The 13,083-nt window shown below is 38.2% G+C and overlaps 1 protein-coding gene across 1 annotated transcript in view; it reads right to left on the reverse strand.

The window, feature by feature from the left end:
* Positions 1-13,083, reverse strand: part of DGKK (diacylglycerol kinase kappa) — a 152,182-nt gene that overhangs the window by 70,103 nt on the left and 68,996 nt on the right. Inside the window, exons 5-7 of the mRNA XM_032842987.1 lie at positions 10,962-11,097; positions 10,385-10,491; positions 9,941-10,063 (exon numbers count right to left, since the gene is read on the reverse strand). Of these exons, the coding sequence (XP_032698878.1) occupies positions 9,941-10,063; positions 10,385-10,491; positions 10,962-11,097 (366 nt within the window). The remainder of the gene's footprint in view (positions 1-9,940; positions 10,064-10,384; positions 10,492-10,961; positions 11,098-13,083) is intronic.

Here is a 13,083-nt window from a genome sequence, read left to right on the forward strand (position 1 = left end):
GCATGGCAGGCTCCTCCCCCAGAAGACAGGCTGGAAGAACAAGAGGACAACAACCCTATGGCCCCCATAAAGCTATAAAACTCTAATGCCAGGGCAAAATAATATATTGAGCTCTAAGCATTGCCTCATGGCTTGGGTATTTTTCAGATACAACCTTTTTTCTTTTTATTCTTTCTTTTATGTTTTTTCTTTTTACCTTTTTCTCATTTCAACTAGATGTTTAATATAACATATTTCATAGTAGGTTTTTAACTTGTATTTTTTCACAGGTATATTTTTATATAGATAAATGCTTCAATGTAGACCTTTTTTCTACCAGTTTTATTTTCCCTGTAACTCTGGGAATTTGTGTCCTCTACAAACAGAGCAAAATACACCTAAGAAGAATGGAGATACCCTACCTTGCCCACATGGAGAGATTATAGCCCCCATCACACTTCACCCCCTTGTTTTTACTTCCCTTTCTTTCAATTTTTAATTTTAAATTCTTCTTTAATTTTATAAATTTTATTCTTGAGTTTCATTTTGGCTTTGCTTTTTCTGTGGTGGTTTCTGATGGCTCTGGATCTTCCTAAGGTGCATCTTTGCTGGGTTGTGGTCGATATTTTGAACTCTGTACATCCCCTCAACACCCCTCAACAGAATGAATAAAAGGAGGAACTCCCAACAAATAAAATAACCAGAGAGAGTGGTCTCTCCTGCAGACCTAATGTATCTGGATATAAGTAAGATGTCAGAGAGATTTCAAGGTAGCAATTATGAAGTCAATAGCCAGGTTTGAGAAAACTATGAGAGACAATATAGGCAGAAATGAGAGCTAATCAGGCCAAACCTAAAATGCTATGAATGAGATGCAGTTTAAACTGGATACTCTAACAGCTAGGGTAAAGGAGGCAGAAGAATGAATTAGTCATTTAGATGATAAATTGATAGAAAGGAAGGCAGCCAAGAAGGTATGGGATAAACAGCTAAAAACCCATGAGAACAGATTTAGAGAGATTAATGATGCCATGAAATGTTCCAATGTCAGAATTATTGGGATCCTTGAGGGAGTGGAGAGAGAGGACTAGAAGGTATATTTCAGCAAACCACAGCTGACAACTTCCCTAATCCAGGGAAGGAAATAAGTATTTGTGTCCTAGAGGCAGAGAAGAACCCTCCCTAGATCAAGGAGAACAGACCAACATCCCAGCATACGATAGTAAAACTTGCAAATCTTAGAACCAATGAAGCTATCTTGAGAGCTACCAGGGGGAAAAGATTTCTTACTTACGGAGGGAGGAACATCAGAATAACATCAGAGCTGTCCACAGAGACCTGGCAAGCCAGAAAGGGCTAGCACAACATAATCAGGGTACTAAATGAGAACATGCAACCAAGAATATTTTATCCAGAAAAGCTGTCATTCAGAACAGACATAGAAAAAGAGCTTCCAGGACTGGCAGAAATTAAAAGAATATGCGAACACCAAACCAGCCCTGCAAAAAAATATTAAGGGGGATTCTATAAAAGAAGAAACACCTCAAGAGTAATATAGACCAGAAATTTACAGAGACAATCCATAGAAACAGGGATTGTACAGACAATAGGATGGCAATAAATACATATATTTCAGTAGTTACTCTCAATGTGAATGGCCTAAATGTTCCTATGAAATGGCACAGAGTTGCAGATTGGATACAAAGACAGGACCCAGCCACAAGCTGTCTATAAGAGACACATTTTGAACCTAAAGATACCCCCAGGCTGAAAGTGAGGAGATGGAGAACCATTTTTCATGCCAATGGACCTCAAAAGAAAGCTGGGGTAGCAATTCTCATATCAGACAAATTAGAATTTAAAGTAAAGACTGTATTAAGAGATGCAGAGGGACACTATATCATACTTAAAAGTCTATCCAACAAGAAAATCTAACAATTTTAAATATCTATACCCTTAACCTGGGAGCAGCAAACTACATAAGCCAGCAGTTAACAAAAATAAAGAATCATATCAACAGTAATACATGAATAGTAAGAGATTTTAATACTCTACTCTCAGCATTGGGCAGATCATCTAAGCAGAAGATCAACAAAGAAACAAGAGCTTTGAATGATATGTTGGACCAGATGGACCTCATAGATATATACAGAACATTCCAACTGAAAACAACAGAATACCCATTCTTCTTGAATGCACATAGAACTTTCTCCAGAATAGATCACATACTGGGTCACAGTATGTGGTCACAGTATTTGGTATTGGTCTCAGCCAATACCAAAAGATTGAGATTATTTCCTTCATGTTATCAGAGCACACTGCCTTAAAACTAAAACTCAATTACAAGAAAAAAAATGGAAAGGAATCAAACACTTGGAAGTGAAAGAGCATCCTGCTAAAGAATGATTGGGTCAACCAGGAAATTCAAGAAGAACTTGAAAAATTCATGGAAACTGATGAGAATGAAAATACTTCAGTCCAAAATCTATGAGATACTACAAAGGGGGTCCTAAAGGGGAAATACATAGCCATCCAAGTCTCTCTCAGAAAATTAGAAAAATCCCAAATGCACAAGCTAACCTTATACATAAAGGAGCTGGAGAAAGGACAGTAAATAAAACCTAAACCAAGAAGGAGAAGAGAAATAATAATTAGAGCAGAGATCAATGAAATAGAAACCAGAAAAACAGTAGAACAGATTAACAAAACTAGAAGCTCATTCTTTGAAAGAATTAATAAGATTGATAAACCACTGGCCAGACTTGTCCAAAACAAAAAAGAAAGGACCCCAATTAACAAAATCATGAATAAAAGGTGAGAGATCATGACTAACCCCAGGGAAATAGAAGCAATTCTTAGAAATTAATACCAGCAACTATATGCCAACAAATTAAGCAGCCTGAAAAAAATGCACGCCTTCCTAGAAACTTGTAAACTACCAAAACTGGAACAGGAAGAAATAGGCAATCTGAATAGACCAATAGCCAGTAATAAAGTTGAAATAGTAATCAAAAACCTTTCAATAAACATAAGTTCAGGGCCACATTCCCTGCTTCCCATCAGAATTCTACCAAATATTTAAAGAAGTAATACCTATCCTGCAGAAGCTGTTTCAAAAAATAGAAACAGAAGAAAAATTCCCAAACTCATTCTATGAGGCAGGCATTACCTTGACCCACAAATCAGGCAAAGACCCCATCAAAAAGGAGAATTACAGACCAGTAACCTTGAAGAACGTGGATGCCAAAATTCTCAACAGGATCCAATGTACATTAGATCCAATAAGATCCAACAGTACATTAAAAGGATTATTCACCACAACCAAGTGGGATTTATTCCTAATATGCAAGGGTGGTTCAACATTTGCAAATCAATCAGTGTGAGAGAGCACATTAATAAAAGAAAATACAAGAATCACATGATCCTCTCATATGATGCAGAAAAAGTAGTTGACAAAGTCCAACATCTGTTCCTGATTAAAACTTTTCAGGGTATAGGGATAGAGGGAACACTCCTCAATATCATAAAAAACATCTATGAAAAGCCCACAGTGAATATCATTCTCAATGGGGAAAAGCTCTTAGCTTTTCCTTAAGGTCAGGAACATGACAGAGATGCCCACTCTCACCACTATTGTTCAATATAGTGCTAGAAGTCTTAGCATCAGCAATCGGATAACAAAAATAAATAAAATCATCTAAACTGGCAAAGAAGTCAAACTCTTTCTTTGCAAATGACATACTTTATGTGGAAAACCCAACAGACTCCACCTTTAAATTATTAGATCTCATAAAGCAATTCAGCAATGTGGCAGGACATAAAATCAGTCCATAGATATCAGTTTCTCTCCTATACACTAACAATGTAACTGTAGAAAGAGAAATTAGGGAATCAATTCCATTTACAACAGCATCAAAAACTATAAGATACTTTGAGATAAATCCAACCAAAGAGGTAAAGAATCTATACTCTAGAAACTACAGAACACTTATGAAAGAAATTGAAGATACAAAAAGATGAAAAACATTCCAGGCTCATGCATTGGAAGAACAAACATTGTTAAAATGTCTATCTTGCCCAGAGCAATCTACACTTTTAATGCCATTCCCATTAAAATACATTGGCATTTTTCAAGGAGCTGGAACAAACAATTACAAAATTTGTATGGAACCAGGAAAGATTCTGAGTCACCAAGGAAATGTTGAAAAAGGAAAACAAAGCTGGGGGCATCACATGGTTTGACTTTAAGCTATGTTACAAAGCTGTGATCACCAAGACAGCATGGTACTGGCACAAGAACAGACACATAGAACAATGGAACAGAATAGAGACTCCAGAAATGGACCCTCAACTCTATGGTCAACTAATCTTTGACAAAGCAGGAAAAAATACCCAATGGAAAAAGGACAGTTTCTTCAATAAGTGGGGCTGGGAAAATTGGACAGCTACATACACAAGAATGAAACTTGACCATTCTCTTACACCATACACAAAGATAAACTCAAAATGCATGAGGGACCTCAACACAAGACAGGAATCTATCACAATCCTAGAGGAGAACATAGGCAGTAACCTCTTCAACATCAACCATGGCAACTTCTTTCTAGACATGTCTCCAAAGGCAAGGGAAACAAAAGCAAAAATGAACTTACAGGACTTCATCAAGACAAAAAACTTCTGAACAGCAAAGGAAATAGTCAACAAAACTAAGAGATAATCCACAGAATGAGAAGATATTTGCAAATGCACTACAGATAAAGGGCTGATATCCGAGATCTGCAAAGAACTACTCAAACTCAACACACACAAAACAGATAATCACGACAAAAAATGGGCAGAAGACATGAATAGACACTTCTCCAAAGAAGACATACAAATGGCTAACAGACACATGAAAAACACTCAACTTCACTAGCCATCAGGGAAACACAAACCGAAACCACAATGAGATACCACCTTTCTCCAGTTAGAATGGCAAAAATTAACAAAACAGGAAATGGCAAGTGTTGGCCAGGATGTGGAAAAAGGGGAATCTTCTTACACTGTTGGTGGGAATGCAAGCTGGTGCAGCCACTCTGGAAAACAGAATGGAGCTTCCTCTAGATGTTAAGAATAGAGCTACCCTACAACCCAGCAATTGCACTACTAGGTATTTACCCCAAAGATACAGATGTAGTGAAAACAAAGGGCACTGCACCCCAATGTTCACAGAAGTAATGTCCACAATAGCCAAACTGCAGAAGGAGCCGAGATGCCCTTCAACAGATGAATAGATAAAAAGATATGGTACATATATACAATAGAATATTATTCAGTCATCAGAAAGGATGAATACCCACCATTTGCATTGACATGGATGGAACTGGGGGGATTATGCTAAGTGAAATAAGTCAAGCAGAGAAAGATAATTATCATATGGTTTCACCCATATATGGAACATAAGCAATAGCAGGAAAGACCATAGGGGAAGGGAGAGAAATCTGAAGGGAGAGAAATCAGAGAGGGAGACAAACCATGAGAGACTATGGACTCTGGGAAACAAACTGAGGGTTTCTGAGGGGAAGGGGTGTAGGGGATGGGGTGTGATGAGTATTAAGGAAGGAATGTGTTGTGATGAGCACTGGGCGTTATTATGCAACTAATGAATCATTGAACACTACATCAAAAAGTAATGCTGTACTATACAGTGGCTAAAAAAATAATCCCCCTCTTATGCATTTCATCCAATCCTCACTTTGGCAACTACCAATCTGTTCTCTATATCTATGAGTTTGGTGTTTGTTTATTTTTTTTTAAGGTTCCACATATAAGTGAGATCATATGGTATTTGTCTTTCTGACTTACTTCACTTAGCAAAATGCCCTCCAGGTCCACTCATGTTGTTGCAAATGGCAAGATTTTATTTTTTTATTGCTGAATAATATTCCATTATTATATACATCACATTTTCTTATCCATTCATCTGTCCATGGATACTTCAGTTGTTTCCATATCTTGACTATTGTAAATAACACGGTGGTGCAATTTGGTGCATAGATTTTTTTTAACTAGGTAAAATTTTATTATTAGATATGCACACATAAATTGGTGCATAGATTTTTTTCAAATTAGTGTTTTCATTTTCTTTGGATAAGTACCCAGAAGTGTAGTCACATATTTATTTTACCTTTTGTTTCCTTTGTTTATGGTATCAAATACAAAAATATCATAGCCAAGACAAATACCAAATATCGTACTGCTCATGTTATCTTCTAGGAGTTTTATGGTTTTAGGTCTTATGTTCAAGTCAGCAATCTATTTCGAGTTAATTTTTTGTGAGTGGTGTAAAATAGTGGTCTGGTTTCATTATTTCACATGTGGTCATCCAGTTTTCCCAACACTGTTTATTGAAGAGACTGTCTTTTCCCCATTGTATATTCTTGGCTTTTTCATAAATTAATTGACCCTATATGAATAGGTTTATTTCTGGGTTCTATATTCTATTCCATTGACCTATGAGTCTGTTTTTCTGCCAGTAACATACTGTTTTGATTACTATAAGATTTGTAATATAGTTTGAAATCACGGAGCATGATGTCTCTCACTTCTTTTACCTTTCTGAAGATGCTTTGGCTATTTGGGGGTCTTTTATGGTTCCGTACAAATTTTGGGATTACTTGTTCTTGTTCTGTGAAAAATGCCATTGAAATTTTGATGGAGATAGCATTAAATCTATAAATCTATAGATTTATGGGTTGGGCAGTATGGACATTTTAACAATATTAATTTTTCCATTTCATGAGCACAAAATATTTTTCCATTTATTTGTTTCTTCTCCATTTTTATATTTTCTATCTCTTCATTGAAGTTCTCACTGTGTTCATCCATCCTTCTCCTGAGCTTGGTGAGTATGTTTATGGCCATTATGTTGAACTTTTTAAAAAAGATTTTGTTTATTTATTTGAAAGAGAGAGAGAGCACAACATGAACATAGGGAGGGCAGAGGAAGAAACAGACTCCCCACTGAGCAGGGAGCAAAACATGGGCCTCAATTCCAGGACCATGGGATCAAGACCTGAGCTGACAGCAGAGGCTTAACTGACTTAACCACCCAAGTACCCCTATTTTGAACTTTATCAGGTAAATAACCCTTCTATATTTCATTAAGTACTTTTTTCTGAGGCGTTATCTTGTGTTTTTTGTTTTTGTTTTTGGTTTTTTATGCTTGAATATTTTTATTATCTTCGGTTGGGAAAGGCCTTCTTCTTCTTTTTTTAAAAAAGATTTTATATATATATTATATATATATATATTATATATATATATATATATAATATATATACATAATTTCTTTTCAGCGTAACAGAATTCATTGTTTTTGCACCACACACAGTGCTCCATGCAATACATGCCCTCCTTAATACCCACCACCTGGCTCTCCCAAGCTCCCACCCCCCGCCCCTTCAAAACACTCAGATTGTTTTTCAGAGTCCATAGTCTCTCATGGTTCACCTCCCCTTCCAATTTCCCTCAACTCCCTTCTCCTCTCCATCTCCCTATGTCCTCCATGTTATTTGTTATGCTCCACAAATAAGTGAAACCATATGATACTTGACTCTTTCTGCTTGACTTATTTCACTCAGCATAATCTCTTCCAGTCCCATCCATGTTGCTACAAAAGTTGAGTATTCATCCTTTCTGATGGAGGCATAATACTCCATAGTGTATATGGACCACATCTTCCTTACACATTCGTCCATTGAAGGGCATCTTGGTTCTTTCCACAGTTTGGCGACCGTGGCCATTGCTGCTATAAACATTGGGGTACAGATGGCCCTTCTTTTCACTACATCTTTATCTTTGGGGTAAATACCCAGTAGTCTGCATTGATTTCTATCAATTAAATAGCTACCTCTCTCAGCCTAGAGGGTGTGGCCTTGTGTAGGGGCTGGACCTTATTATTCACTCCTGCCTTAACTCTTGGTTTTCTCTCAAATTTTTGTGATTGTCTGAAGAGGCTATTTTATTTCTAGTGACTCCCAGTAATTGAGGGTGTGCCAAAACATGTCAGTGTCCCAAAGGGGAGGATATCAATCAGCACCTAATTCAGGTGATTAAAAGCCAGATCCTTAAACAGCTTTTGAATTATGCAAATACATATAGTCCTGTGGGACTGCAGATATATGTCCCAGTGGCCACCAGAGCTGGGAGACTTAGACTTGTTCCCTGTATGGCAGTTGCAAATATTGGTGTGCTAGTGAAGTGTGCAAGCTCCTTTTTGGGTGGTACTGGCAACATGGAGCAAGTCAGAGGGAGAGTGCAAATGACACCCACTGGCTTTCATTCTCAGAGAACATCTTAGTAGGCTCCTAGATGTGTGTTGAACCAGAAGCTTGCTCTTCAGGGTGAAACTCCTGGACAAACAAATAGGCCTCTTTTCAGCCTGCTGTTTTGTGTTCCCTGTTTATGGTAGTTGGCCAGGAACCCTCTCTCCATTTGTTATAGTCCCATAGGACCCGGGAATGAAAGCCCTGCTGGCTAGCAGAGCTAGGCAATAAAGGGGGACCACCTGGGCAGCAGCTTCAAACAGACAAACAAACAAACAAACAAACAAAAAACCCCAGGCATACCAGATGCATGTAAAATTTCCCCTCTTGGAGATACTGGCACTTTGGAGTGTGGCAGAGGGAGAGCACAAAGATGGTTTCTATCCTAGGTCTCTAAAAAGTATGACAGTGGACATTTAGATGTGTTTTTAATTAGAAGCTTGCCCTAATTGTGAAGGCCATAATTATGAAGATATGCTAAATGTTCTCTTCTACAGTAACACTGGATTCCTCAGATTGTTACCCCTTTCTGAACCCTGTGCATAGTAGCTAGGTAAGAACTCTTTCTCCATTGGTTACAGTTCTTGGGACATACACTCACTGACCACTAGATCCATGTGATCTAGAGGTGTTCCTTGGGGACAGCTGCAAGAATTTGAATGCCTGATGATGGCACAAGCTCCTTTTCAGGAGAAACTAATGAACTGGAGCAAGGTAGAGGGACGCAGAGTCTTCTAAAAAGAAGCTCATACTTCAGTTTTTTCTTGTCCAGAATAGTTTGAGCACTATTTTGATGGGAGCATCTAAAAGCTAAAGTCTAAATCAGAGTTTCTTGACATTGATACTATTGATATTTTGGACTAGATAGTTGTTTTGCACTCTCTTGTGCTTTATAGGAGGTTTAGTAGAATCCCAGAACTCTACTTACTACAAGACCATAGCACACCCTCTCTCCCCAAGTTGTAGCAATCAAAAATGTCTCCAGATATTGTCAAATGTTTCCTGTGGGTTGAGCAAAATCACCCTCAGTTAAGAACTACTGGTTTAGAAGCATGGTAGTATTGTAGTTAAGAATATGATTTTTTCAGAATTATGTATGAATCAAGACTCTTTGCTTCCTGGCTGCATGACCTTGAGCAAATGACTTCATTTTTCTGAACCTCACTTTTCTCAGCTGTAAATGGGGACAATGAGGCCTAGTTTAGCATTGTTATAAGGATTAAATGAGACCATGTACACAAACACTCAATACATTGTGGCAAGAGTAATATGTTAATATTATCAACAATTATTAATTAACAAAGATTATAAGTCCCCAGGAAATAGTGAATAAGGATGGGAGAAGGTTTCTTAAGGATAGACTCAACATATTTTTTTAAATTTCCTGTACTGTCATAACATAGTTCAGCTTTTCCCATTTGCTAGTAGACCTCACCAATTAAGAACCATTAAAGATGAGAGTGAAGTGTTTCTCTCCAAGAGTCCATAACCATATCTGGAAAGCCAAGATACTGAGCTCTATACTATGTAAGCTGCATAATCTATTTTGGGGTAAGGGTCTCTGAGATTTCTATCTATGTGTAGGCACATAGCTTAACTCCACCCCTTCTCTAGAAGTCAAGTTCTCTAAGTATCAAGGAGATGAGAAGACTTACCGTAGAATTACACCAGAGACATCGGAAATCTTGAAGTCTTTGGTAACTGCCACAGTTCTCATGACATACTGCACACTGAGAACTGACAGATATGTTTCCTTCTACCCACTGATGAGGCATAGTCTTCTGAAAGTTAAAAAAAAAAGATAAGAGGTAAAAGTTAGAGATATAAGGAGAGAAAGGGCCAACTGGAGTAACTATACTACCCCATTGAGGACATTAAGTAACCTCAACAATGTTATTCATGGTCCTGCCCTCCTCACTCCAATGCTAGCAAGTGATGACAGCTGGAAGTAGAGGGCTTTCATTCTTCTAGATTGGTTGGATTGTAAGCCTAGGGAGGAAGTCTACTTGGGTTGCATGGAGACAGGAAGAAGTCTTCCTTCCCCTGGGTATCCTGGCTAAAGGTGAGATGGGAAAGATTGGCTGTAGGCTGGTACTCACTACTTCATCAGCAGGCATGAAGAGGTCATCAGTGATAGACAAAGTATTCCATTTGCAGTCTTTGCTTGCTCTCAAAGCACATAATTTGTGAGACTTTACTTTGCACACTATGAAAAAAGGAAGAAAGAAGGTGGATGTGAATCTGGTGACAATCAAGATTATAAGGCCCTTCCCTAAGCTTCTCTGAAAGTTAGAACTTAGATGCATCTAAATAGTCCTGACCCACCTCCAAAGGCCTATTTCTCCTATTATCTAGTTCCTTTTTATTCTTACTGGCTAAATTACCTACTATATGACTTGAATGGAAACTGATGGCAAGAATGAGGTGATTTCTGTTATCCCAACTATTGTAACCATGTTGTCCAATTCTCTCAGACCCAACCCTCCATTAATTCATGAGAATTTCCTCTCATGCCAGCTTCTTCCCATCTCTCTTCTTCAGTCTGTTAAGTATTAGAATTAACCTTACATTAGAGTCAATGACCTAGTATGAATCAATGACACTAAAGCCACATGAGCCCCTTCACCCCTATCTCCACCCACTGGGCTTCATTTCCCAAAGTAATCAGAGAGGTACCTTCACAGATGATAACATTTCTAGATAAGGCAGGAATGCTCTCCCGACAGACATTGCAGTGCTGGGTCCGGGAGCTGTGACTGGAGTACCAATAGTGCATTCCAGTAAGAAAAGGGTTGTTTTCTGCTGCAGGTATCTAAAATAAATCAAAGAGAAGAGAGAATAGAGAGTTAATTATAGAGACATATTAGGGAAGGACAGAAAATTTGCTTCTAAGTCTAAAATGGCCAGTTAAGTGTCAGAGCATGTGAAGAGGAAGACTAAATATTGGAGCCAATATCTAATAAATCTCCCACCTCTATTTTTTTCCAGTGGTTTTGGAAAGGGAGAAAGAACAGGAAGGTAGATCTTGTCACTGGAGTGGAAGACAGGAACAATGATCTCTGTACTGCTTGGCCAAACCACTGTATTGATTTAGTCTAAGCAAAATTAGTTCGGCTAGCCTTGGCCTTGGTTCTCTTTTAGTAGTCAGCTAAAGGAGGTGGTCAGTTGGAAATAGAGTGATAATCCAAGTCATCTGGCCAGGAAAGAAAGGGAGGAGGCAGGAAATCTCTGACTTTGTGCTAAGGAATGCTTTAACTATCTCCTGGAGATATACATTCCCTTTCCTGGACTTACTGCTGCCAGGTAAGCAGAGTAGTGCATTACCTGCACAACAGTTTCATCTCAGGGGCTTCTTGTTGAAAAATTTATTTTTTCCTGAATGCTATACTATGACTACCTATAGCAGTTTCCTGGTTAATAAATTTAATTCATTCAAAATTCATTAAACAAATATTTACTGAGTAACTACTATGTGCTTAGCACCTTTCAAGGGATTGGAGCTATATATGAAAAAGACAAAGTCCTTGCCTTCATGAAATGATATCCTGTTTGGCGCCCTATTTCATGAATTCATGAATTTGACATTTACTGTTAACCTGCCTGTAAATGTTGCTTTTGTTTATCACAGCCTAACTTTTCATGACTGTGGGGAAAGCAGTTTGGGGTTGAAAGGAGAAAGGAAGTGGTGGGCACCAAAAGCACCCAAGTTTGTTCTGTGTGTGCATTCCATGGGACTATTTCAATTTTTCTCTAATTCCTGTGAATGTCTGATTTTTTTTCCTTTCTGCTTTCCTCTCAAGTGTAGACATAGGTGTACACATTTAGCTTTTTATTCTTGGCAATAAGTAATGGGTTATATTTATAAAATATAATGGGTAGGGTGCATAAAGGCACAACAAGACTTTAGAAAGAACTATATATTCTCCCTGATGCCAGCCAATAGTGGTCCATTAGAGAGAGAGAAAGAGAGCTGTTGAGGGTTCTAGCACATTAAGTATTCAGCCTTGATCAATTTACAGGAATTAGCCATCTAAACTTTAGCCTACATATGGCACTCTCTTTTCCATCCTTACCCCTTCTGGCATGCTAGCTATGTGCTAAACTGCAGCTGGATTGACCAGGAAGCTTCCAGAAAGAAAAGCTACTTTGATGAGCTGAAAGCTCACCTGATCTGGGATCACTTTCTGACTGCAATGTTTCTTTCATGCTTAGACCCTGACAAAGCCCCAAGAAAATCAGAGTAGATGGTGAAGAGTCCTGAGGAAGTTAACATAGTCTTGGCTTTGGCAGTTGGAGCTCCCAGCACCTTTCTATTTCCCAAATCACTAAATTATAACTCTACAAATATGTTCCTTCTTTCCTTCCAACCTCCTTCCCTCTTCCAATAGTTACTAAGAGCCAACTTTGTGTCACTGATGAAGCTAGATACTGGAGATGTAGAGATAAATGATCCAAAGTTCTTGCCTCTAGGGAGCTCATAGTCTAGTGGAGGAGAAAACTTCTTAAGCAGATCATTTCATTACAGAGTGACAAGTGTTCTCTCCTAGAATGTGCAAGTTTCAGTCCATTCCAGAACTATTAAGCAAAAAGTCACCAGAATTTGAAGATTTGGAAAAATTATTAGCCTATATATATTTCAAAACATGAGAAAATGTGCTCTGGAGAGAGCCTAAGAGTGTGGCTAGATAAATTTTGCTGGAGGGATTAGATGTGTGACACACAGATCCAATAAACTATCTCAGCAGAAAATTGCCAACTTGGACTAAAGGGTCAGACATGGGACCAAATGAAGACTGTC

The sequence above is a fragment of the Lontra canadensis genome, unplaced genomic scaffold (genome assembly GCF_010015895.1).
Source record: "Lontra canadensis isolate GAN:19392208 unplaced genomic scaffold, GSC_riverotter_1.0 scaffold134, whole genome shotgun sequence".
Classification (NCBI taxonomy): domain Eukaryota; kingdom Metazoa; phylum Chordata; class Mammalia; order Carnivora; family Mustelidae; genus Lontra; species Lontra canadensis.